Raw genomic sequence first — 27174 nt, forward strand, 5'->3', positions numbered from 1 at the left:
CTCTCAAACTGGTGTAAAAATCTTTGACTTTGCTGATGTAACATAGCTGCAGCAGGCGTAGTGATATTACGCACTGCCCGAAAATAGTCCCCTTGGTTACTTTCAATAGCAGGGGACTTTTTGCCTAGAAAATCGCAACTTTTAATTTTCTGTCGGTCTTAGTACACGATGTAACTACAGAAGAGTCAATTATTGAATAGGAAAAATATCTAAACTCTTTGGTTATTTTTTTGCCCGATGCTAATGGTCTAATCAGATTCAATGGATTGTGCTAAGCCATGCTAAAAGTGGTAGCGCCAGTCCCAGAGATCAGCTGAATCGGTAAGAATAAAATGTTTAACTCCAGGGGAGCTGAAAATGAATATTTTCAAAAAAAAGTGTAATGTCCCTTTAAGATGAAAATATAATTTGTCTTTTTTCATAAACGTTACAAAAACATCAAATTACAGTACATACTGAAAAATTATTGGTCAACCTACACAGCAAAATCACCAGTGTTAAATTTTCAGGGATGGTGTTAAATACACAGTGTTGATGCTGTTTTAACACTATCTGGTAATGAAATAACACTGCCATTGCTAGGCCAGTGTTATATCCACGACAGTGTCGGTGTAAAACAAGGGTGTTACCAGATTTCACACTGAGCGGTGTAAATCAAGCCACGCCTCCACTAAACATATCCTGTCAGGGATTTTACCGCCATTTTCTTTCAAAGGAGGACTGAAGAGAGCAGGTAAATCTCATATTCACTTGGTTTAGCTAAATTAATTATAATGTTATTTCTCTGTCTGACTCTACGCAGCCATATGCCAAAAAAACCTAAATAAGATATTTTTCCCATTTTATTTCCCGTTTGTTCGTTATTTGGTTCAGTTTAATCAGAGCTACCTTGTGTTACGTTGTTCCCTTGTTAGTTTAGTATAAAGTTAAACTGCTAGGTAAAAGTTTGAACCAAGAAGGATAATATTAACAGGAGATATGAATGAAAGAATTGAACCATGATAATACGCGACATGCACTACAAATTGAAGGTATGAAATTAAGTTAAATGAAAGCTTGTTTATTCACCATATTATGCTCGTTATGAGGTAATCATATAAGTTAGGCTAGATACCGTGAGTTAACGAGGTCGTTTACATGCACGCGAGTGCACGGATATCGCTAGTTACGTATGTAACTGTGGTTCTGTGAATTCCGGATGACCGCCAGAGGCAGTGCTAAACACTAGTGGATTATCGCTGCCAAGCCAGATAGGTCGAGAAAACATAAAAACAAAGTCACGTCGTGACGCAACCGAGACGCAAGGATAAGTACCGAAGCAGCTCGGTGCCCAGCCTCGAAATGCTTTCTCGCGCATTCCGAGTGACAGAAAATCTCTGGCGGTCATCCGGAATTCACAGAACCACAGTTACATACGTAACTAGCGTTCTGTTTCATTCCTCCTGACCGCCAGAGGCAGTGCTAAACACTAGTGGATGACACATACCAACATAGTCACGAGGAATGTCACCCACCTGAATCACAGCTGATCTTGAAGGACCGCAGAACTCATGCGACAAGAAGCAGCCACATTCACTTTGTAAAATCGAGCAAAAGTACATGGTGAAGACCAGGTAGCAGCAGTGCAGATATCCATCAAGGAGATCCCTCTTAGAGCGGCCCAGGATGTCGAGACGGCCCTGGTAGAATGACAAGTAACATCATTTGGCAAGGGTTGACCAGATTTTGCATATGCCAACTTAATCACCTCCACAATCCAGTGAGACAATCTCTGCTTGGATAAGGGTGCACCTTTACGCACCCCCCCGTAACAGACAAACAATTGGTCAGTCTGCCTGAAAGCAGTGGTAGCGTCAACATAGTATTTCAAGGCTCTCACCGGGCATAGGAGACGAGACCTCCCATCAACGTCGGAGTCAGGTGAAGGCGGTTGAAAAGCCTGCAGATGAATAGACTGATTCACAAATTGTGGTGACAAAACCTTAGGTAAGAAAGCTGGATTCGGTCGAAGAATGACCCCAGAAACTTCAGGCAGCCAACGCAAGCACGATTCACACACTGACAGCGCATGCATTTCTCCCACACGCTTAGCTGATGCAATAGCTAACAAAAAAGATGCCTTCAAAGATAAGCACTTGATATCCGCAACAGCCAACGGTTCAAATGGTTGCGAACAAAGAAACTCAAGAACAAGAGGCAAATCCCACACAGGGAAAGGGGCAAGACGAACCGGCTTCAACCGTTTTGCACCCTTCAGAAAACTACATACAAGGGTATGAGACCCTAAAGAAGAACCCTCAACTGGTGCATGAAAAGCAGATATAGCAGCAACATAAACTTTTAAGGTGGAAGCTGCTTTATTCCCATCCAACAAGTGCTGCAAGAAACTTAAAACTTTTGGTACTGTACAATGAACTGGGTCGACGTCCTGATTCTCACACCAAGAAGAAAACAGTCTCCAACGAGCGGCATAAAGCTGTCGTGTTGAAGGAGCTCTAGCATTTTCAATTGTATTGATAACAGCCGGTTCACAACCCACTAAGAGTGAGCTGGACCCAGCGGCCAAATCCAAAGTTGAAGACGAGCCGGATCTGGGTGCCAAACACGGCCTTGTAGTTGGGAAAGGAGATCCCTCCTGACGGGAAGTTGCCATGGTTCGCCCCGTACCAGACTCAGAAGAAGGGGAAACCATGGCCTGGCCGGCCATCGAGGTGCAACTAACAGCACTCTGTGATTGCACAGGAGCACCCTGTGTAATGTTTCCCACAGTAGTGGAAATGGAGGAAACGCATACAACAGGCAGTTCGGCCACTCGTGAGCCAACGCATCCTGTCCCAACGGGCTGGATGTCTCCGTCCTTGCAAACCACAGATGGCAGTGGGTGGTCAGCTCTGACGCAAATAGATCGACTACTGCTTTGCCAAACCGTCGCCAAATTTCCTGCACCACATCCGGGTGGAGCCTCCATTCCCCCGGGAGCAACAAGTCCCTGGACAGAGCATCTGCCACCTGATTGGCTGATCCTGGAAGATGAACCGCTTTCAGAGAAGCCAATCGATGCTGAGACCATTTGAGGATCTGATGCGTTAGTTGTAAAGATGCGAGAGACCTGGTGCCGCCCTGGTGATTCAAATGGAAAACCGTAGATGTATTGTCGGATCGGATGAGTACATGGCGGCCAATCACGTTTGGCAGGAAGTATTGTAGAGCTAAAAACACTGCTTTTAGTTCCAGAACATTTATATGTTCCAAGGTCTCCTGTTGCGACCAGTGGCCGCCAATTCCCCTCTGGTTCCACGTTGCACCCCATCCTGTCAGTGAAGCATCGGTTGTGATCACTTCTCGACGAGAAGTCACCACACCCAATCGAACACCTGTTCTCAGAAACCCCAATCGTTTCCAAGGCTTTAGTGCACGGACACAAGCGGCTGAAACAACAATCATTTGATGAAGATGTCTCACAGGGTCTAGTCTCAGGCTGTTGCTCCACCTCTGGAGAGGTCTGAGATGAAGCAGGCCCAGGGGAACCACAGGGGTGGCGGCAGCTAACATCCCCATTAGTTGTAGGAGAACACAATAAGGAATCTCCTTTCCCAGCTGGAATCGCGTCAGTAACTGGTGAATACTGTCCGACCGAGCGAGTGACAGGGTTGCGGACATTGCAAGAGAGTCGAGAGTCACGCCAATGAAGGTTACAGACTGTGTTGGAACCAAGTGACTCTTTGACTCGTTCACAGTCAGACCCAGCCGCTGGACATGTTCCAGTAAAATCTTGGTGTTCTGCAGAGCATGTTGTCTTGTTGGGGCACAGAGCAACCAGTCGTCTAAATAGGGCAGGATCCTCATGCCCTTGGACCAAAGAGGAGACAGAACTGCACTCATGCATCTTGTGAAGACGCGAGGAGCCAGGGACAGGCCAAAAGGAAGAACTCTGAACTGGTAGGCCTGCCCTTGAAAGCTGAACCGAAGGAACTTCCTGTGGTGAGGGGCAATGGGAATATGAAAATATGCATCCCTCAGATCCACAGTCACAAACCAGTCCCTTTCCATCACGGAACGCAGAACGTCGCTTGTCCGTAACATACGAAAAGAGAGCTTCTTTAGGAACACATTTAACCGGCGTAGGTCCAGAATGGGCCGAAAACCCCCGTCCTTCTTGGGAACAAGGAAGTACGTGGAGTAAAAACCGTCCCTCTGACTGAGGGGAGGAACTGGCTCTATGGCTCCCTTCAATAACAGTGAACCGATTTCTTGGGAGAGAGCCATCGATCTGGCCGGATCTTTGACAACCGTCTGAAAAACCCCTGAAAACCTGGGAGGCCGGCGTCGGAACTGCAAGGCGTAACCCCGGTTTATTGTTGCCAGAACCCAGGGGTCGGACACTGAACTTTCCCAGTAATCCAGATGTTGCACGGTAAAACGTCCGATCGCCGGCCCAGGAGCTTCAGGGTTTCTGGTATTTGCTTTTAGTTGCAATGGGGGGACGCTGGCGCGCTCCACCATGGTGCTGGTGGTGAAAGGAGCGTCGCCCCTGAGCAGCCTCATTTCCCCTATGGCGCTGTGAAGTTTGGGGCTGAGCAACATTGTGATGACGGGGACGCTGGTCCGGAATAGGGTAACGAGGTGGAGCTGGTGTGGCTGGCATCCGAAAAGCAGGCGCCCGAGGGACCTGAGTGAGCTGACGCGAGGCTTCCGACAGCTTCATTCTCCTGTCCAAGACCTCAGAGACATTCGGACCAAAAAGATGACCTGGTACGATTGGTAGTTCTCTCAATGTCTTTTTACAATCTTCCGGCAACCTCGCCTGCGCTAGCCATACCTGGCGCCGGGCTGTCAGAAGTGTAGCCGAAAGCGTGCCAAGCTCACGAGTTACATGACCCATAGTCAGCAAAGCAGTCTGTAAAAATTGAGGCACAGAGTCATCAACCTTAGATGACTGTAGGGTTGTACTGCAAGCAAGAAGCAGCTGGCAGATAGTGTTCTCTGCTCTAGTAACATAAGCTACCGATTCATACGCTCTCTTTAACAAGGTGTCAGTACGTCCACATTGAGCACTAGGGCAGCGTACGTTGCCTCTCAGTGCCTCATCAGGCGACACAACCAGCGCTGCTACCGGCTGTTCAATCTCAGGAGCGCGTCCCACTCCAACGGAATCAGCCTCGGCCATAGATGCAAGAGTGCGAGCGGTTTTGGATCTTCTTTTAGGTACGTTAGAGCCCGTTAGTGCATTAGAGAACTCAGTGACAAAGTCCTTACACGGTGGCATCATAAAGGCAGTCTCATTAGCAGGTTGTCTGAAAAACACATTAGTTTGTGCAGGCTGAGCAGGTGATGTGTCAAGACCCAAACGAGCCACCGCCATGCGCAGTGTGGACAAAATGTCATCTGGAGAAGATGGATTTGTACCAGATGAATGTACAGACCCGCCGCTCGATTCATCTGCCGCGGACAGGTTGGAGAGAGCGTCCTGATGAGGGGGGGGCATGGCGAGTTCCTCGAATTCATCCTCACAAAAATGTGAATTAGAGGCACTTGTAGAAAGAGCATCCACATCCATAGTAAGTGGAGGCTGGGATTTACACACCTCCGCATGTTGTCCTGACTTGGATGTATCCTCAGATGGTGCTGTCGACATAGAGGGTTGTAAAGACAGAAGAAAACGTTTCATCTCCGCCAATTCTGACGAGAGAGAAGCAACCGTGTTCGACAGCGTTTGCTCCGCTGTATCGGTAGGTGGTACAGATTTAATCTTTTTTGGCGGAGCGCCAGCTGCGGCCGACGCGTCACGCTTCTTAGCCCGTTTCGGTGCCGAGTGTTGCTGAACGAGGCTAACAGAAGACTTGGGGTCTAATTCAGCAAGCCGGAGCTGTCTCTCTGATAGCGGTAGTAAGCTGCAGTGTAAACATGGATCAGTTAGAGCCTCCTTTAAATGTTGGGTTCCAAGGCACGATGGGCATCGATCGTGTCCGTCGTCGGGAAGAAGGATGTTCGGACATAATTTGCACGTCGGCGGAAAAGCGTTATGGGACATAGTTCGAATATGTCCTCGGTTGCACCGCGTCCAACAAGAAAAATCACAGGAGTATGAGTCAGCTGCCCTCGGATAGCACCGCAAGGCTCAAATACGTGAAAAATACAACGTTATTATAACGGCCACCGGATAGTACCGTAGGCGCAAATTATCGAACAAAAAACAAAACACAAAACAAACCAAGTCACGTTAAGTTATGTATGGTTGCGATAGAACGCAGCCCAATTGCAGCCGATACCCGCCACCGGATAGCACCGTGAAGCACAGGGTATCGCTAACACGACAAAAAATATACGGCAAAATAAAATATCAAGAAATATATCACGTTGCGAGAGCACGCAATCTGAGTGTGGTCGGAACCAGCCACCGGTTAGGACCGTGAGGCACGAGGTATCGCCAACACTATTAAAAAGTAATAAAAGACTCACGTCTGCAGAAAATAATCCAACTTCCAAAGGTGATGATATTGAGAGCGCTGTCACAGCTCGGGAGGGCGAATTTTCGCAACTCAGGTGAGCTGCACCAGACAGCACAATGATGACCTATCACAGCGAGAAAGCGAAAGAGGCTGGGCACCGAGCTGCTACGGTACTTATCCTTGCGTCTCGGTTGCGTCACGACGTGACTTTGTTTTTATGTTTTCTCGACCTATCTGGCTTGGCAGCGATAATCCACTAGTGTTTAGCACTGCCTCTGGCGGTCAGGAGGAATGAAACAGAACGGTTAATTATTCAAATTACTGAAAAACACGGAGAAAACCGCAACCGCATTGCCATGTGTTTTTCCAAGATGTTTGCAAACAGGGGAAATATCACCAAACCAACAATTAATTTTACCAAAAACTCACTATATCATCATTTGTATGCACAGATTGCTGGATTGGATGCATTGTGTGTTGTAAGCTTTTCGTGGCACTAGATGTCAGACAGATGCAAATGGCAAATACATACGAAAGTGTAAAACGTGTATGGCGAACATTTGTTTTTCTGTCATTATAGATGCTAGTTTGGTAAAAGTACACACTGAGTGCTTCAAATCATTCAGAAGAGATGCTGTTTTTAGGGCAGTTTATAAAGAAGATCTGACATGGATGACTTCCAATGATAAACGACTGCTAATACTTATATAAATTCATTACAGAAGGTAAGTTTATATATTTATACATGTAAATCATTTTATTTGACATAACTGAACAGTTAACCAATCTTTTTAGTATAGTTTTGTACATATTATGGTTATTGGTCTGGCAAGAAAGTCACATGACCTGCTGCCAACTTTAATAAAAATATATTATCTTCTCATACATCGTTTTGCTATTGATATCATATTAAATAGCAATCAAATTGATTAATAATTTGGAAATGTATAAATGAAGATTCATATTGTCTTGAGTGCTGTTTTTAATATAAAAAGAATGTTGAGTTTTCAGAGTCTTTATTGTCATTTTTTGTGATAGGACCCTACCAGACTATATTTGAATACGGCATACCCGTGAATTCTGAACTGTTATTCCTTAACCCAGTTTGGAGGATAAGAGCTTACCAACTAGTTATGTGAGTACACAGAGTACATTAGTACTGTACACTGTTTCTAACATGATTTGTTATACTGAGATGATTTTGATTCAAATAACGGTTAAAACTGCACCCTTTATGGTATTTTCTTGACTCTTTTTGTCTTTGAAAATCTGCAGAAATATGCTGAGGCGATGTATTGCAAAATAGCCAACATACAACAATTAAAGGATAATTGCAGACTACGTCCTGATGAAGATATGGATGACCCTCTGTCTGGTCAACAATAGTTTAAATATGGTAAGTGTACATGGGTTTGCTACTTTTATGGTTTTAAAGTTTAACTGTATACTCATGGTGTTTAAATTCTGTTTTGCTAGGACGGGACAGTTATGTGGCAGCTCTTCCCTGGCTCATTCACCTCTTGCCTTCATTTGTGAAAGGAGGAAAGACTGGAGAGGGTCAATGTGCAACTGAAGCTACTGATTGTGCTGTGTAAGTTTTTTGGTATTTTGTTCTAGTTGTTTATTCAGCAGTTAGTTTGCTTGCATTGTTCACCCCATGTAAATGCATACAAGTTCATAAATACACATCAAATACATTCATCAAATACACTCTTTTAAAACACTTTTAGGTGATGAGCATCAATCCATGCTTTAAAGGGGATGAATCAGCACAGCCCTGCCTGCTCTGCGTTGGGAACAAAAGTTGCATCCAGAGTTTTTGCATCATTCTGGACCAAAAAGCCATTCCCTGCATGATGAAGACCACTGATGCAGCCTTCCACTACATCATGAGTAAAACAACTACTGAACTTAATACCAGGTTGGAAAGTATTTAAGAAAAATTAAATGTCTTTTGAATTGAAATGTCTGTTTTGTTATGGAAAAATCTTTAGTATTGTGAAGGATAAGCATTTCTGCCTGCCAGTAAGGTAATTGCAGTGTATTTTAATAGTCAAGTTTTGAGTAGGGTGGCTAATTTTTTTTAACTCTCATTTGATTTATTAAAGACTTTATAATAAGTGGTTTTCATGTCACTGCGCTGTGGTATAAGATAACTTTCATTATTCCATACTGTATTCTGTTTCTAATTGTAGCTGAGGTATTTAAATAAGCAGTGTTAAATGCAAAGTGTTGTGTGTATCAATGTAAATATTAAATGTGATGTACTTTAATAAAAAGAGGTTTTGAAATATTTCTTGTCATTTGTCTTTTATAGAAACAACCCATTAGCAACAAAAGTGGCTATTAATCAGTATTTTAACACTTAACATTGTTGAATTCACATTACACTGGTGTTGACCTTAAATTAGGAGTGTTAATTTTTAACACTGTATTTGTGTGCCAACACCAGTGTAGTGTGGAAACAACAATGAATAGTGTTGAACAAAGTGTAAAATTTAACAATATTGAGTGTTGAATTAACATTTAATGGGTGTTGTTAAATTAACACTACACTTTTGACTAAATTAACACAGTGTAGTGTGGACACATATACACACTTTACCGGTGTTAAATTTGACACCGTGGGTGTTATTTTAACACCAGTGATTTTGCTGTGTAGCATTTATTTAACCAATTAAAGCTGCCTTCATACAGTCACTATCTTGTACGCAGTTAACTAATGGCAAAAATTGCTGCCTTGAAAGCTCCTTAAAAGAAGGTATTTTCTTCAGGAAATGCAAATCTGTTTTTCTTTAAAATAAGAACAAATATATCTTTATTTGTCTTCTAAAAGGTTTTGAAGAAGAGTGATAAAGAAAGATGCAGTGCAGTAATCAAAGGACGATTGTTATTTTGAGATATAATTATACTACAGTATATAGGCTAATTATACCATCCCATATGCCAGAGCTACTTACACTATTACTGTATCTTTCTCATTCATTACTACAATGCCCTGGTCTACCCTTACAAATAGGACACATGCTCATTGGGTGTTAGGACATCAGACAAGTTTATTTCTATATATTATAGTGCAAGGACACAAACCAATGCCACTGATAACTGTCTTCTGACTCGCTAATCCAATCAATTAAATATTCATTTTTCTCAAACTGTGGTGAGATTGATCTCTGTTGGTTTGAAATAGGATGAAAAATCCACATTCCTAATCCGCTTTACTCGAATTGGAAATTACCATTTTTCTTTCTTTCCTTAACCTTTCTTCTGAACTTTCTTATTGCTTTTATTTTTCTTTATTATTGTCTTCATATCTGACTCCCCACCCTTTCCAGGTTTCATTCAAGGTAATATGTAAGCCTTTTTGCCTGCCTGGTGCGTGAGGCCCAGCTGAACCCTCCACATTGAGTTCTTTTATCTGAAATGTTGCACCTTTACTGGTTTGCTGTCATCCTATGTCTGTATGGCAGGGTGGCCTGGTAAACTATGTGCTGATAACAACAGACAGGCCTCTTAAATCACACTGTCACATTGGCTTGTTGCTACCTCTGCCATGATAGTTCTGTTGACCTCTGGGCCGACACACACACACACACACACACACACACACACACACACACACACACACACACACACACACACACACACACACACACAAACACACACACACATTCTGGTTTCCATGTTTTGTGGGGACATTCCATAGACGTAATGCATTTTATACTGTACAAACTGTATATTCTATTCCCCTTACCTACCCCATTCCCTAACCTACCCCATTCCTTGATTTATTAGCTTGTTTCCTCATGGGGACATCAAAATATCCCCACAAGGTCACAAAAATACTGGTATTCCTATCTTTTGGTCAGATATTGGTCACCACAACGTGATAATTACCAGGTACACACACACACACACACACACACACACACACACACACACACACTTGTATATGTGGTCACATTTGAACTATAACGATTACTATAATTATAAAAATATAGTATTAAATATCTTTTTATTTTTTTTTCACACCACAACTATAACGATAAAGATACAGGGAATGATATTGTTGGAATCACTTGCTGAGCAATTTTTTTCCAACTGATAACCAATAAACCAATGACAGCCAATCAGATCCATTTGAATCTAAAGTGCACGCACATTTGAAATGATAGCACTGTGGAGAAGCTGAGGTCCATTACCTAAAATCACTTTAGGTGTCCAGCGCTGTTGCAGTTGCAGTAAAATTGACTTCAAAATGTTTTATTCCACAACACTGACTATACCAAAAGGTAAAATATTAGATTACACAAACTAGATTCACTGATTAGAGATACACGAAACGCAGTGTGTTGAGGACATCTGCTGGTTATAGCCGCTGTAAATGCACAGGAACAGCATATTTATACATTTAATGACATGTTATTACAGGAAATATGCAATATTAGTGAATGCCATTGAAGGTAAGTCATTTGCGCGAGTGAATTAGCATTAAGTATGTATGATGACAAAATTTTCAAAAACTTCAAAATTTATCACATGACTAGACAGAAAAGACATTCCCATTTACAAAGAAACCTGAATTGTAAAAATCCGTTTTAGAAAGTTATGATATTTTTAATATTAGAAATCAGAGGGAAAAATTATATATGGATGTCTATGGAAGGTGTGTGACCAAAAATGCTGCATGATATTTGAACAGAAGGTAGAATTTTGTTAGTTCTTTCAAATTAAATCATGAACATTTACTGTTTTAGTTGGAATGGGCATCAAACTTTAGTTGGAATGGTAACCATGGTTTTTAGAACGATGCCTGCAGTTCTGATGTTCTGACAGGACGTTCACTGTAGTCTATTACTAGAAATGTGACTACAGTACCGAATTTGCGCGATTTATTTAAATACCTTCTCCTCCATAGATTTAGAGTACAATGTTTCAGTAAGATAAAAGATATATATTCATGTCCACCTACCTTTCATTAGTGTCCAGAGTTTAGTGGAAGCACACCGAACGGTTGAAAGCGACACAAAGTTTCAAACAGTTGCTGTGAACTAAAAACACTTCCTGGTTGGAAGCTCAAAATATCAAACGCTTCCGTTGATATTTGCATGACACATTGTAACAGGGCCATGCGGGTGAAAAAAAATGTTTGCCACAGAATTTCGACGCACATAAATGGTAAATGGTAAATGGACTGCATTTATATAGCGCTTTCATAGACCAATGGCCATCCAAAGCGCTTTACATATTGCCTCACATTCACCCATTCACGCACACATTCATACACCGATTCATACACATTCATACACATGCCCACGATGTCAGCATTGCTACATAAAGCTAACGTTTTTGTCGGGTTGTGTTGATGCTAATATAGTTATCGTTATAGTTGTAATGTGAACGGCCCTTCAGTAATGGTTATTATACTTTGCAATCTGTATATTCTACTGTAAACCCAACTGATGAAAATATCTGCTATTTTTCTACAACAATTTCAGCTGAGACTCATCCAGCAGAATCCAATATCCATTTTATCATCGTTATTGTACAGGTGGCTTTAAATTGGCAAACTCTTATGGTTCTCATCAACCGTATTCACATGAGTGCATTGGTAGACTGCTTCCCTGTGCCTACTTCAATCAGAGCCTTTTGCCAACTGTATTAGCAGGTGCACCTGCACATCACGTAAAATAATGTGACAAATTTCATTAGGGATAATGAGATCTGCTGACTGTTTGAATGGAATTAATCTAGCTAAATACACTTTGTGCTTAAACACGCCGAGTGGACTTTTTAACAGCCCTGATGAACAATGTAAGGTGCCAACTTAAACAGAACAAAATTCTCATAGGTCGGGTCTGTCCTTTATTGATTAATCATCTCGGTTTCTAGTGATTTAAAAGTTTACTTTATACTACTGCTGGAAGCAAAAGCATAGAGCTATGTTTAAAATTATACCTATAAATAGTACAGAGGAGGATATAGCCGGGCTTGCCAGCTGCATTAAATCTTTTGAATTGAAAAAGCATATGGTTCCACTGAGGCATTTTAAAATCCAAGTTAATCAAGAGTAACTGTTGCAGTAGCTAAGCTTAACCAAAGCATGTTTCGGTTTATGATATGTATCCGAAGTAAAATGTCCAGAGAGTGGTTTAATAATGCCATAAAAAACTCTGAAATCGTCCATTACAATACCATTGGCTTATGTTTCAACTATAATCTCTTATTTCTTTTAGATTCATTTTTCAGTTTACAGTTTTCATAGGTTTTTGCAAATGCACTTTAAATTTACATTTAGTTTTGTTTTTCCATTAATTTGCATAATTTTGCTATGTATATTATTTATTAATTTCCTCAGTCCTATCTGACGTATAGCTAGATTCTCACGGTGTTCAAAAATCCATTTTCACTACCTTAGCAGCTCCTGTAATTTCAGATCTTTTGTAAAGGTTTGGCTGAATGTCAGCAGAATAGCAGAAATGACCTCCCATTATCCACAGACTGCTTCCTGAGGCTCCACCATTTGTGTACTTTTGGGCAAATTCTATTGAATCAACCTCATGCAGGGACGGGCGACTCTATAATCCATGAATTCAGGTACTGACAGAAAACCGCATGAATGAAAGTCGTAATGCATGCAAAGGGACCTATCATTCATTGACTATTATCACAGATCCTGTAGCTTTTGAAAGACACATTACCCACGTGGGATGTGAGCAGAATTCAAATATTGAAATTGTTCATTATTTTGCTCTCTCGGATTCCTCCCTGCAGCAAATACAGCTACGCCCTGATTAGATTTGTAGTTCAGCAAAGTCAATTTAGCCCTTGAAGATTGATATTGAATCTAAAAGTGATTTTTTCGTATGTTTGTTTTGATGTGTAAATGATAACTGGGTTTGAATTTACCAGTAATATTTAAAAGCCAGATAATGCAAGGGTTTGATAACGCAAGGATAAAACATGTGGATATGCTTTATTATATAAGGAAAAATGAATAAAGTTTATCTTGATTGTTTCAGTGGAGATTAGGGATTTAAAAAATGTACCCATTTTGTTTTTGTTGGTGGACTTGCCTGTCTCAACCCGGATGGCTGTGGTTATCAAAATGTTATACTTTAAGAACCCTTAAAGGAACAGTATGTAAGAAATGTATATCAATTAATCATAAAATGGCTCTGATATGTCACTAGACATTAAGAAATCATTTTAATTTCAAATACTTACATTACTGACAACAGTGGTCCGGCCAGGATATTGTCATTTAAAAAGTGGGGTTGCAGCCCTCAACTGATGTTTATGTTGTCATGTTGTGTATTGGCCACCAGTTGTGTGATTGCAGTACCAGTTTTAGCCATAAGTTTTGTGATTGCAGTACCAGTTTTGTCCACAATCCTACATACTGTTCCTTTAACTTTCCTCTCTTAAATTTTGCTCATTATAATTTAAAATGAAAAATGTTCTCTTTTATATTGTTTACTTTTAGTTTCTAAAAATTACTTGCTCATTTCCTATGCTTACTGTTGGCTTTTAACACAAAATTATCCTTAATTTGTAAATAGCTTTAGATAAATGCGCCTAGTAAATGAATAAGGCGTAAATGTAAGTGAAATAAACAGTGATATGCTTATTAAGCTGATGTAAAACAATTTAATAGTGATTATTAAATCATTTGAAGAGCTCTAACGTGAAAAAATGAGCATTTTTATTTTAAAGTGCACCTATTTCATTTCTAAAAACAACGTTATTTTGTGTATTTGGTATAATACAATGTTTGCATGGTTTAAGATTAAAAATGTTTTTCCACATACTGTACATTTTTGTAGATCCAGATTTTACTTTCTTCCTGAAACGTGCTGGTTTTGTACAAAACTCATCGATTTAAAAAGCTCAGTGTCCCTGATTGGCATCTAATCTGTACATTGTGATTGGCCTGAATACCTCTGATGTCAGCCGGAAATGTGACGCTCCTTACCATGTTTGAAAGATTTGCTCACAATGCAAAGCCAACAGGAGTTAACTTACAGGCTGTATAGCAAAAGCGGAGGAATTATGATAATGTCGGTCTTGTCTACATCACCAATCCCAGGAAGTAAACCGTTGCCTACAATCTGTGTGTTTGTTGTAGTCCAAGAAAAGAGATTTACTAAAAGAGATAACTCGCCTCATCGCATACATCGCAACTATATGTACTAATACACACTTACACACCAAAGAAAATGTAAAATCGTGAATCGGACCATACACTGAAAAAAATGATTCATTGAATTTAATCAATTTTTTTAAGGTAAGTGGTTGCAATCAGTTTATTTAAGCTACAAGTTTTATATTTTATTTTACTTTACTAATCTTTTTTGTTTAAATGTAGCTTAAATAAATTGATTGCAACCACTTAAAAAAATTGATTAAATTCAATGAATCTATATTAAATAAATATTTAATTTAATTTCCTTATTCCCTTAACTAATAACATGCAGTTGTTCAATACATCCAGTAATTTGTCCGAGCTGTTTGACTATGCTATTCGAAAAGATTGTATTTTTGTTTCTTTGTGCTTGATCCAGTTTCTTAGCAAGGGACATCTTTGATGATCCACATTGATTTTAGCATGCCTTGATGCAAAATGTAAATATGCAAATATGAATTCTTTTCTAAAATAAATCTGCTTTACTTCACAGTAAATTAAATCAACAGATGTTTTGTCTTACTTTAAATGCACAAGCTATCGTCAGATGAAGTGAAGCTGACATTAAAGACATTAGATCTATTTCCAACCATGAAAGAGGGTAAAATTGTGCAATTCTGTTTCTCTGGGCTGATATAGATTAGAGCAAAAGTCTGGAGTTGTTCATAGATGAATGAATATTTCTGCTGATGAAATTTCTTCTGTAAGGAATCCAAAGCGGAAAAGATGGTAAGACGATAAATTAGTTCATGCTTTTTGACTCGGCCGTGTTTAGCATTTGGATTTTTCCATTCCATGTGGGAACTTTGCCAAGATTGTAAGTGTGAAGGTCACCTTATTACTGGATTTGTTTCCTTTGTGGCCATTCATTGCTGAGATTGAGCAATCATGACTCATAAAGCATTATTGCTCCTGAAAACTTTATAGAGCCTTCAGTACAGGGACACAAACAAAATTAATGCCTGTCTAGCTTTTTAAGGAGAGTTTGTTGCCATGGTGAAAGTCAGGTTAAACCTATAAGTATATGCAAGTCTGTACACTGTAAAAAGTGAAAGTTAAAAGAATGTAATTGTGTTACCAACTGAAATATTTTCTTTAAGTAGATTTAACTTGCACTTTTTACAGTACGAAGGCATGTCTTGCCCTTTAAAAAATCTTAAAAGTTTTAGTTAAAAAACTGCAGGACATTCTTAAGTATACTCAGGTTTTGGTTTGAACCCAATCAGTAATCACAATTAGATTGCAGAGTTTACTCAACTATAGATAAAAAGTTTACTAGAAATGTCTAACGGTTAGTATTATCATGCCATTTTTTAATTACTGTTTAACCGTGCAAGTGTCATGGCTCGAAAACCCCTGTCCAGCATCAACCAGTAAAAGCAATAACGTGAGACAAACGCATTAATTCACGTGTGCTCCAATGTGTTTGTGATGACAGTGCTTCACTGACTGAATTTCAATCCAACAATTGTTTACATTTAGGGAAATCTAGTTGTACTGACGCATGTTAACTTAATATTTCTTTAGACAAATCCATATTTTCTATTCATTTCCATTAAATTATGTGATCCAATGAGTTTAAAGCTGTTTCTTCCAGAACTGCCGTGAGCGCAAGTGTCATGCAGCTTACCTCTGGGTCATAAAGTACACCTGATTACTCACAACATATGCAGACAGATGACTTGCTAATTTATCCTGTGTTTATATGAAAATCTGATGTACTCACTTTTGTTTTATGTGAACTAGATGAAAATTTATCTCACAACTCCAAATGTGCCATGATTAATGTTATTTATTTGATGGTTATGCAAACACAAGTGCACTTATCAATTTTAAATTTGGTTTGCATCAGTACTTTTTACATTTCTAGAAATTATTCACAAATCCATGATAATATTGAAAATCGTAGGGATTTTGGTATCAATAAACGTGATGTAAAATTTTAGTTTACCCAACTCATTTTAAAAAAGGTTATTATTTAACTTTATATTGCTTTATTAAATACATACTCCACTCAAGGTAGACTAAATCATGGGTCAAAAAACTTAAAAGCATATTCATTTAATGTTGAATGCACTTTCACTGAAAGCAACTTTGCATAATGCATTTAGACCACAACACTGAACCCACAAACAAATCATTCAGTAAAATAACAACATCATAAATAAAGTCAGCAAACACTTAAACAGTAGTCGTTTTTAATAATATAGTAACCCTTTACAATGAGGTTCATTCGTTAACATGAGTTAAATACATTAGTTAACATGAACTAATAATTAACTGCACTTATACAGCATTTCTTAATCTTTGTTAATGTTAATTTCAACAATTGCTAATACATTTTTAAAATCTTGTTAACGTTAGTTAATGCACAATGAACTAACATGAACAAACAACTAAAAGCTTTATTTCTATTAACTAACATTCATAAAGATTAATAAATACTGTAACAAATGTATTGCTAATGGTTTGTTCATGTCAGTTAATACATAGGGCCCTATTTTAACGATCTGAAACGCAAGTTCGAAGCGCGAAGCGCAAGTGACTTTGTGGGCGGATCTTGGGCGCTGTTGCTATTTTCCCGGCGGAGAAATAACTCTTGCGCCAGGCGCAAATCAATAAGGGGTTGGTCTGAAGTAGGTTCATTATTCATAGGTGTGGTTTGGGCGTAATGTCAAATAAACCAATCAGAACGCTATCCAACATTCCCTTTAAACGCAAGGGCGCAAGTTCCATGGCGGGTTGCTATTATTATGAAGGATTTACCAGGCGCACGCCAGGAGCGGTTTACAGCCGAGGAGACAGACGTTCTTGTAAGAGCAGTCAAAGACAGAGAAGTTTTTTTGAATGGGGATGGGAGAAACCCGCCCAAATCAGCGTCGGTTAAACAGGCGTGGGAGGAAATAGCCACAATTGTCTCATCAGCTGCGCCAAGCGCTACAATGATATCAGCAGACGGGGGAATCCCAAGCTTGCCAGCATAAATCGGGCACGCCGTGTAACGGGAGGCGGATCTGCCTCTACATATGACCTGACGCCAACAGAGGACATCGCTGCGTCCACCCTCACCGCTGAAAGGGTTTGTGGGCTTTGAAATCGGACCCAAGAAACGCAAGCAAGGTCCAACCCCAAAGTACACTTACAAATCAAGTTCATGTACATTAAGGTTTCTTATGAAAACATTTTAATTATTATTTACATAAAATAAACGTAATACAGCCACACAACAAACTTATGAAAATATTTTAATCGTTATTTGCATTATAATTTTTTAACGCAGCCACACAATAAATAAAAACTATCACCACAATGCTCACCACAATGATTTCCTTTATCTCATGTGTTAATATTTTTTATGGTAACAATTTATGATTTGCAAAAATTGCATCTGTGTAGATTAGATAAGCAAAGTGTGTGCGTGTTGTGCACGCTATACATTATGGTCAAGCATGCGCCCTTAAAATAGCATAATGAACCACACGCAACACGCCACTGACTTTAGACTAGTTTTTTTTTGGTCAGTGGCGCAATTGTTTTTTGAAACTGCAAAATAGCATCAGGGATGGTTTGCGCCGGAACACGCCCATGGAGCGCAAGTTCATTCCCTAGTTTCCCGACGTGCGTCTGTGGAGAGAAAAACCCGCTGTGCGCCGGTGCAAAATACGAATGATACATGCGTCACTGACAAAGTCAATTGCGCTGGGTTCAAGATATGTTAACTAATGAGCCTTGTTGTAAAGTGTTACTAATAATATTAAAGGTGTCAAAGAATGCATTGAAATAATATGTTAAATTGTTCTTTGATATTTACATAGAAGGTATGTGACTTAATTAAGTGCAAAAATTATCCAGAAACGTTTTTTACATGTCCATTTAAAACCATGGGATTTGTCCCTTGAATGAAATGGTCTATTTTTGCCTTATTTGGAAGGGTCATGAATAATAATGTTGAGCTCTGTTTTGATTGGCTTTGCTCTTCTCTGCTCTGAGGCTCATGTCAGTAGCTCACTAGTAAATAAGACCTTATATGTTTGAACCTGTATCAGACGAAAAAACAACGAATTGTTTGGAGATTGTTAATGGACGTTTCTAAGTGGTAAGTTTGTGGGTTTTTTTCAGTATGAACCAGAAAAACGTAACTGTAACGTTAATAGTGGAACTTTAGCCAAAATGCTAGCATAAAGCATTAAATAGCATATAGCGCTAACTCAGCAGTCACAACTTTGTAATTAGTTTAATGTGTAATTTAATCCAGTGGTCTTTTGCATGCACAAGGTTTACATAAGAATGAGGAACCAAACGCGTTTGAGGCTCACAATATGTCATTACCATGTGCAGTATATACAGTTTTACATTCTATGGCACCTTTAACCACATATATTTTCACATACTGCAATGACTGCAACCCTTGCTTAAAGGGATAGTGTACCACAAAATCAATAGACAAACACTTAAGTATTTTTGTTATTATCTTTGTTATAATTAAACCTTTCAAAACACGCCTTAGTACACCTTCATGTTTTCTGTAAAAAATGACTAGTAACACATGTTCTGGATAAGTGCATAAATCAGTGTAAGTTATTACAAGTGGAAGTGGTTCTGTGTTCAGCAGACTGTTGAAAAGCAATAAAGAAGTGGATCGTTTGACGGATGCGAGTGACAGAGAATATTGCCACTTTTACTTTTTACTTCAGATTACAACTGCAACCACTCAGCCAAACATTAAACTAAACTAATTCCAGATTGCCATGTATTTCAACATGAACTACAAAAAAAAACTTTGCTGCGTGCCTCTGTATACAGTAGAAACATCCATGCCTTAAGCTGTCACATATTAGTGACAGAATAAGTCATGTCAAAAAATAAATAAATAAATGATGAGACATGTCCCCACAGTAAATGACCCCAATGGCTGTAGTGCTTACAGGTATGCGGAAATGCAGGTTTAATTCATCTGCCCCACTCCAAAACCTTCCTGTCTCTTATTCTGTCAATGTACACTGTAATAAAAACTGGCAGTTGCCTTGACCAACAGAAAACTAACATAATCCCTGTGTCCATCCTCATTAAAACAAATACAGCACTTTTCAAACCTTGCTTTTCTATTGAGGTCGGAGTTTAAAGCAGCCCGTGCAAGAAAACATTGACGTACTCCCTCTATATCGACATGAAGATGAAAACCAAGTACGGCACCATTAGGTGTTTGTAAGTTAAATTGGAAGGAGTTGATCTGCTGACCACGCAAAACCACTTAAAAAACAAAAGCTGGTGCACTTACTAAAGGCCCGGCATTTACTAGTAACTGCTGACAGCCTGAGGGTTATTAATAGATCTCGCTGAAATGAAAGTAAACACAACCTTAGCTTCGAGGAACTGTCCGTCTTCTTTAATGTGTCAGGTAATAATGACCATACTTAGTTCCCTCACAAAGATAAATTGGTGCAGCATAAAAGCTCAAGCCAACTCTACCATTCCCCTCCGGCTAAATAAAGAACTCGTCCCACGGGAAGAAATAGTTTAAAACATCTTAGGAAAGCAGTGCTCGGCTGTATTAGTCAGACGAAGTCTACCATTAAACATGAGCTGTCTAGTTCAAGTCAGTTAAATTTTAAAACAGCTGGCCTTTTTCCCAGATTGTTAAGTCAGATTTCATGTTAACATGTAAAATGGTTAGGGGTCGTGGCATTTTTTTTAAGCTCTGTGCAATTGATAGTTTTTGACTATAGGCCGTTTCATCGGATGCTTATGCGGTGATGCGATACGCGTCTGGTCCGAACTTTACTTCCGGTTTCAGTTTTTTAAAAATTGTCTGATAGGGCTGTTGCGATGAGTCAATAATCATCTCATCGCAATTGTTTGACCTCATCACGATGATTTCAGATCACCTCAATGATTGCACATCTCTTTAAAAACACAAGGGGGAGCTGCAGCGCCTGTATAAATGAGACAGTTTTCTTTAACTGACAGTGTAACGCGATACATTGTAAAGCCAGTAAATACAGTGGAAAATACAGCATTTAAAGAAATGCTGCAATACTTTGATAAGTTGTATTAACTGCCAGGTAAAACATACATTTCCAAAACAGCAATTCCAAATTTAGGGAAGTGAATGATGCTATTCTTAAGGATCTGTAACGACTACGGACATGTGGTTCAGAACTAATATAACCTGTTCTGGTATAGTCCATTTATTTTCATTGCACTTTATTGACACTTTATTGTGTTTACCTCTTATGAAGAATTTTCAGTTGTTGAAAGATATATTTAATAAATAATTACTTTTAAATATGTGTTATGTGTATTAATATTTACTGCCAGGTAAAAATATTTAATTTAAATAATCACAATAATAAAATGTGTGAAAATTATTTCATGAAAAATAAAAAATAAAACGTAAGAGAATTAAATGTCAAAGCAATAAAACAGACAATTAATCGTCATAATCGGCAAAGTCCTAAAACAGGCAATTAATCGTCATAATCGCCAAAATTTATTAAACAATTAACCGTTATAAATAAACTACGTTTAAAGTACTTTGTTGTTATTTATTCTTAGCAGAGTTTAACGGAAGTTACGTGTTGACCACGGAATACGTTTGTTTATGTTGTTATGGCTGAAACCGTCTATATACCACAAATGTTTTTTTAACCCAAAACATGCACCCTAAAAGGAATTGCTTTATAATTTTTTTATTCTTCATTATTTAATTCATTATTTACTTTTCTTATTTACATTTATACTATTATAAAGTTCCCAATTTGTACGCTGACATTTTTTCTGCATATAACACAACAGGAGAGATTTTTCATTTTAAAATTCCACATGTCCACATCAAAAAGGACGACATGATGAGCAATACAGTTTTTCAGCATTTATTAATCTTTGTTTATGTTAGTTTATGCCAATACAAATAAAGAGCTCAGATGCAAAACCCAGATGGAGAAATGCGTCTGACATGGTTTCTTGTAAATGCACTCTTAAAAATGCCCATTGTTAGGTCAAAAAGGGACAAACCCAGCTGTTGGGTTAACTTATTCCAGAAAATGTTTATATTTGACCCAACAAATAGGTTGAAACATTCTAGCATAGGTTAAATTACAACCCAGCTGGCTGGGGTCGTCCCTTTTTGACCCAACACTGGGTTGAATATAACCCAGCATTTTTCAGAGTGTGAGCATTTTTTATCAGACTCTTAATGGATTCTGCCAACACACCGTTATTTCTGAATGTCCTAGGGTCGGGATTAAACCAAATTTTTCCCCCCTAATAGTTCCATTGTACCCTTGGAGGAACACTGCATTTTTTTTACAGTAAACTTCATGACATACAACAACTCAAAAACAAAAAGCTAAACATGTCAAATATCTTTTGAAAGCTGAGATTCTTGTGATTCCAATAATGTAAACCCTTTTAAGATACAATCAACACAGCAGGTACAATTAGTGTCCTTTTTAGGCGTTTATTTGAGCCTTTTCATGGTAGAAAAGCTATTATTTTAGTGGTATTGTGTTTTTTCAGAGAAATCCTATGATTTAGAGTCTAACAATACCTCAGAAAGTGTGTGAATGGCAGTTTAAACCTACTTAGATCAGAGGTGGCTAGCTGGTGGGGAGCGGATCTTTAAATTAATGCCTGTACTTTGAAAGCAAGTCTGGTCTTTCTGATGAAACGGTGTTTTTTACAGATCGCCTGGGAAATTGATTTTTTCCACAGGTGCCAATACCTTCTCTAAATGGCCACGTGGTCTAATATGTCTTGATGATTGACCATCTTTCTAAGTCTGGAGAGGAGGGTTTCATGGGCCCAAGGTTGCGGGGAATATAAGATTCTGGGTTTAAATGTGTGTGAGATAGTGTTGTAGTTCTCGAGACCGGTCTGGGTCTTAAGACCGCTCTCAAGACTACTTTTTAAAGGTCTTGGTCTCATCTCAGTATCGGACAAAGGGGACTTGGAATTTTATTTCAAGACCGGTCAAGACCACAACTGATGGCACATTAGTGCTGTGTTCAAAATATCGATATGACGATACATCGTCATGGACGCCGGACGATGCGCGCATCGATACAGCACCTTCCGTATCGATTCGGATGTACTTTTGAAAGTAACGCAACGAATCGCTGTTGATCCGTGATGCATATTGAAAGGACGCATGTGTCCCGTGGAGTACGGAGAGTTAAAGGTAGCGGGGTATACTTTCACTTTGCGTGTCTGTTCGCTGGCGCACGTGTCTGCATAGCGAGCCGCGTACAAACACTCTCTCTCTCTCTCTCTCGCGCGCGTGCGTGCGTATTTAAAATCAAGGAGTTCAGTATGAAAGCGCAGAAATCTTAGCCTATACTACTGCAAAGGGCTTTATTATCCACTCTCTTATAAAACAGTACTAACGCATTTGAGAAGAAACACTACAAAGATTTGCATGTGAAACGTGTACATCTAGAGAAGATACAGAGCTAAACTATAGCTGTCACATTAATAATCTGATTTCTACTAAATAATATTAATTCTGGCTGCATTTTTATAGATATATTCATAGATATAGAATAATTAAGTGAGAGACAAATATAATCTAGAGTAAGGCACTATCTTTATAAAGCTGCTTTTAAAAAAAAAACATAAGTACTAACTCTGGGATTTTAAGCATTTCTATGTTACCCCAGAAGCTAATAAATGAATGGCAAAAACAGAACTGTTACAACACTGCTTATTCAATGTACAATAAACAGATAATAATAATAATAATAATAATGTTACTAAATTCTGAAACAAAAAATGTCATTCAAAATAGTCTTGTATCGTGATGCGCATCGTATCGGGACCCTTGTATCAGGATACGTATCGTATCGGGAAATGGTTGGCGATACACAGCCCTACACATCACAAATTTATTTTTATTATTAATTTATTCAGGTTTGGCATATGATGTTGGCATTGTTTAAGCATTGTTTAAGTTTCCCCCAATGACAATTTTTCTAATTTTATTACTAAAAACACCTGCATTGTGTTAAGTGGCAAGCCATGGAAAGACAGTTCAGAATAAATGGTTAAGTTGATTTCAGCTCTTTAGTGTTTGTTCACTTCTATTTGCTTATAGACGAAGGTAAATTCCCACATATCTGCAATGCCTTTAATTATTTTATCAACTTTACTGATGGCACACACACATACACACGCACGCGCGTGCACACACACACACACACACACACACACACACATATTCATATTCCACATTTTATCATAAGTGTTTTAATGCAGTGACTTGCACTGATCTTGGTCTTGACTTGGTCTCGACCCTTTAAAGTCTTGGTTTAGGTGGTCTTGACTACAACACTAGTGTGAGAGAGATGGATTTTTCAAAGACAAGAAAATGGCCAGAAATATTTAAATGGGTCTTTGATTATGATTTTACATTTTAACTACAGTTAGTGTATAATGGTGCTGTTTGAGCATAAATAACATATGCAAAGTAACAACGCTCAAAGTTCAATGCAAAGGGAGATATTTTTCAACAAAAATTACAAACAAAGGGCCGGATAAACTACAAGTGAGCTTCCTCCTGGGTTAGTGACATTACAAACTCCAAAATTTACACAACAGGAACATGCAACAGGGGATGAGGCCATTTCGGGCTGCTTTTTATGTTGTAGCAAGGATGTAAACAAAGGACAAGACTATTTGGTTTCATTAGCCAGTTCGCTCAATGCTTATTCATACAAAAGCCTACAAACACCTGCCAACCAGTGGCGGCCGGTGACTTCTATTTTCGAAGGCGCACGATGCGAAGTTCGTCACAACATGTATGTAGCCCGTCATGTGTGTGGTTCCCTTTTTCAAAATATGTGTTCTGCGCATTGAGAGATCCTATGTGCATCACATGTCTTGTCAAAATAAGTGCCTGCTGCAGACACGTCTAAAGGGTTTATGATAAATAGGACGCCCGGGTTTACCAGATCTCGCATAATCTCATGCGTAATTAGAGTTCACTGTTAAGTGAGTGTCTTGCGTGTATTTTGTGAACGTGAGCGTCTCTTTTATCATAAACTGTTTTGACCCGTGTGCGGCAGGCACTTATTTTGACAAAACACGTGATGCACATGGTTCACATGACGCAACAAACACATATTTTAAAAAACGCAAGACACACACGTCACTCCGAATACTTATTTTAAATTAGCGCCCCTGGAATGAGCAGTCACAAGCCGCCACTGCTGCCAACGTCTTTTTAATCTTACCAGTGAACTTTGAATGTTGGTGTTTGTTGGGTTTTATTATTCTTCAATAATTCTTTGATTATAGCTTTTATAGTGTTTACTCGCATGCTCCTATCATTCACAAAAAAATCACAAAAATAGCTTTAGCCAGGTTTCCCTTGCAGGGTCACATATGAGTCAGACATAGATATTACTTTGTGATCAGGCTTAGGATTTTTGCAGACAATAAACAGGTGGAAAATGACATTGAAATTGGAATGAAGGAGGGAGCTGAACCGTATCTAGGGACCAGAAGATCATACACTTGAAGGTGGCTCTTATTTCTTGGGCCATTAAGCAAGCATTCAAAACACCTTTGCAGTCACATAACAATGCTTTTAAACCACCCCCAACACCCTAGCATTTTGCACAGGCAAGCACCACTTACGATTGTTTTACAAAATGTAAACATCTAGCAGTGTTTGGTATTAGATTTTATGTATTGCTGTAATGCATCTATATAATACATATTTATGCTGCTTCATTTTTCTTCTTCAAGAGATTTTTGTTTGCCTTTCTGTGATTTTTATAAAGGATTATAATATTTCATGTTGATGCTTTTTCATAAATGTTGAATCGATAAGTACATCTAAAAAGATTTATCATGGTTTCTCCTGCTTTGCTACTCATAATAAATATTTCTGAGATGTTGTCTGTCTCCAAATGAACAAAAGGAAGCCCTGGCATTCACGCAATTCTAACATGCCGAGACTCAAACCTTTGTGCTGCCATTTAAAATTGCCAGAGCATTAATAATTATTTTTTTCAACCATTTTCATATTAAAGTAAGACCCAATATATTGAATGATTTTGAGTGTAAGTACTTACACATGGTGGTTTCCTGTTTTTCAGGATTCAGTCAGGTTCATACCTGAGCACCGGCTGGTTTACGCTCATTTTGGCAATGGACATGTGCAAGGAGATCCGAGTCTACGGGATGATCAACGACACATACTGCAAGTAAGACATTTAATAAAAGCAGCTTCAGGACAGAAGCAATAAAGTAACCGAGTGGTGACCAAAAAGCTTATGAAATAGGAAAACATCATTTTGAGATGGATTTGTCTTGGTTTGCCATAAAAATAAATATTTTTAGTGCAACACACAGTGTCATTATCATATCATTCAAATTCCTGTTTAAATTAAAAGCATTTCTTAATGATAATAATTATGGCCAATCATTGTCATGCTGTGCTGTAATTAAGTTTATAGTTTTATGTGGCTGAGCAGCAACACCAATTTAGGTGCAGTAAAATTAATAACCAGAAATGCATACAAAAGAGAGAAAATATATATGTATATAATTATAATTTTGATTATAATTATATTTTAATTGCTATAATTTTTTTCTGTTTTTAATACAATGCCTTGTGTCAATAAAAGTGTTTTTGTTATTTACCAGCTAAAGTTCGAGCCTGATCTCACAGAAATTCATAACTATTTTATGAAGTGGCTAATTTGCATGATTTCATACGATGTGAATTGTACAAAGACGTACAATTATCAGGAAAAAGAACAATAAAAACACCCCTAAACCCCATGTCAGTGCAGCGAAAAGCATACAACTAGGACCTTATGAATTTATACGAATTAGCGACCTTGTAAACCAGTTGCCAACAAATTCTCATGAGATAATCTTAGATGTTCACTTTATAATGGACATCACACTATGTGTCCAGTTTAATGAGGGTGTTCGTAACAACCTCATGTCTTTCCTGCTGTAGATAGACGTGATGAGCAAAGCATGTGATGATGTGATTAATATGTTTGTATAGTAGCTATTTTGGCATGTTTATCTAGACATGTATTAAGTCCCCTTCAAAACAATAAGCCATTTTTATTTCACAGCATCTCGCGGTAACAGGTAAAGATTGCAAAATTAGAAAACAGTGATCACAACACAGAGTAATTTTGATAAAAGGCAGTTCAGCGGGGAAGTGTCTGTTTTGGCATAATGTGTAAGCTGTTGTTGCAATTGACCTCACTGGATCTCTAGTAATTAAAATTCAACAGGTGCTACAGGGAGAGAAAATTTGAATTCATTTGTTAGAAAATCGGCACTCTGAGCTACCATTTCACCGCATGCTTAGTCCTTATGGATTTGGAGATTTGGATGCTTTGATGATAGAGTAACAATAATAGAGTAACTTAAATGTAATAAAAATGTTACCTTTTTACCATTATGAAATAACAAAATACCATAAGTAAATTATTTATAAAAAATTCATGATAAGACTAATTAATAGCATAAAAATATATTAATAGCAAATTTTGCAGTCATCATCACAGCCCA

General features: G+C 38.6%; 2 protein-coding genes and 1 long non-coding RNA gene across 4 annotated transcripts in view; all 3 read left to right on the forward strand.

Moving 5' to 3' along the window:
* The window catches only part of st6galnac3 (ST6 (alpha-N-acetyl-neuraminyl-2,3-beta-galactosyl-1,3)-N-acetylgalactosaminide alpha-2,6-sialyltransferase 3), a 90390-nt gene that overhangs the window by 55939 nt on the left and 7277 nt on the right, over positions 1–27174 (forward strand). For both annotated transcript variants that reach the window (XM_055202799.2, XM_055202800.1), the window contains exon 4: positions 25734–25841. In XM_055202799.2, coding sequence (XP_055058774.1) covers positions 25734–25841 — 108 coding nt within the window. The remainder of the gene's footprint in view (positions 1–25733; positions 25842–27174) is intronic.
* LOC129444248 (uncharacterized) lies at positions 6815–8742 on the forward strand. Its single transcript, XR_012357859.1, has 5 exons — positions 6815–7174; positions 7488–7584; positions 7725–7845; positions 7926–8040; positions 8180–8742. It is a non-coding gene; the product is annotated as an uncharacterized lncRNA (long non-coding RNA).
* st6galnac5a (ST6 (alpha-N-acetyl-neuraminyl-2,3-beta-galactosyl-1,3)-N-acetylgalactosaminide alpha-2,6-sialyltransferase 5a) overlaps positions 25740–27174 on the forward strand; it is a 75770-nt gene continuing 74335 nt past the window's right edge. The window contains exon 1 of the mRNA XM_073853992.1: positions 25740–25841. The gene's annotated coding sequence lies outside the window, so the exon portion shown is untranslated. The remainder of the gene's footprint in view (positions 25842–27174) is intronic.

Source organism: Misgurnus anguillicaudatus, chromosome 2 (assembly GCF_027580225.2).
Source record: "Misgurnus anguillicaudatus chromosome 2, ASM2758022v2, whole genome shotgun sequence".
Taxonomy (NCBI): Eukaryota; Metazoa; Chordata; class Actinopteri; order Cypriniformes; family Cobitidae; genus Misgurnus; species Misgurnus anguillicaudatus.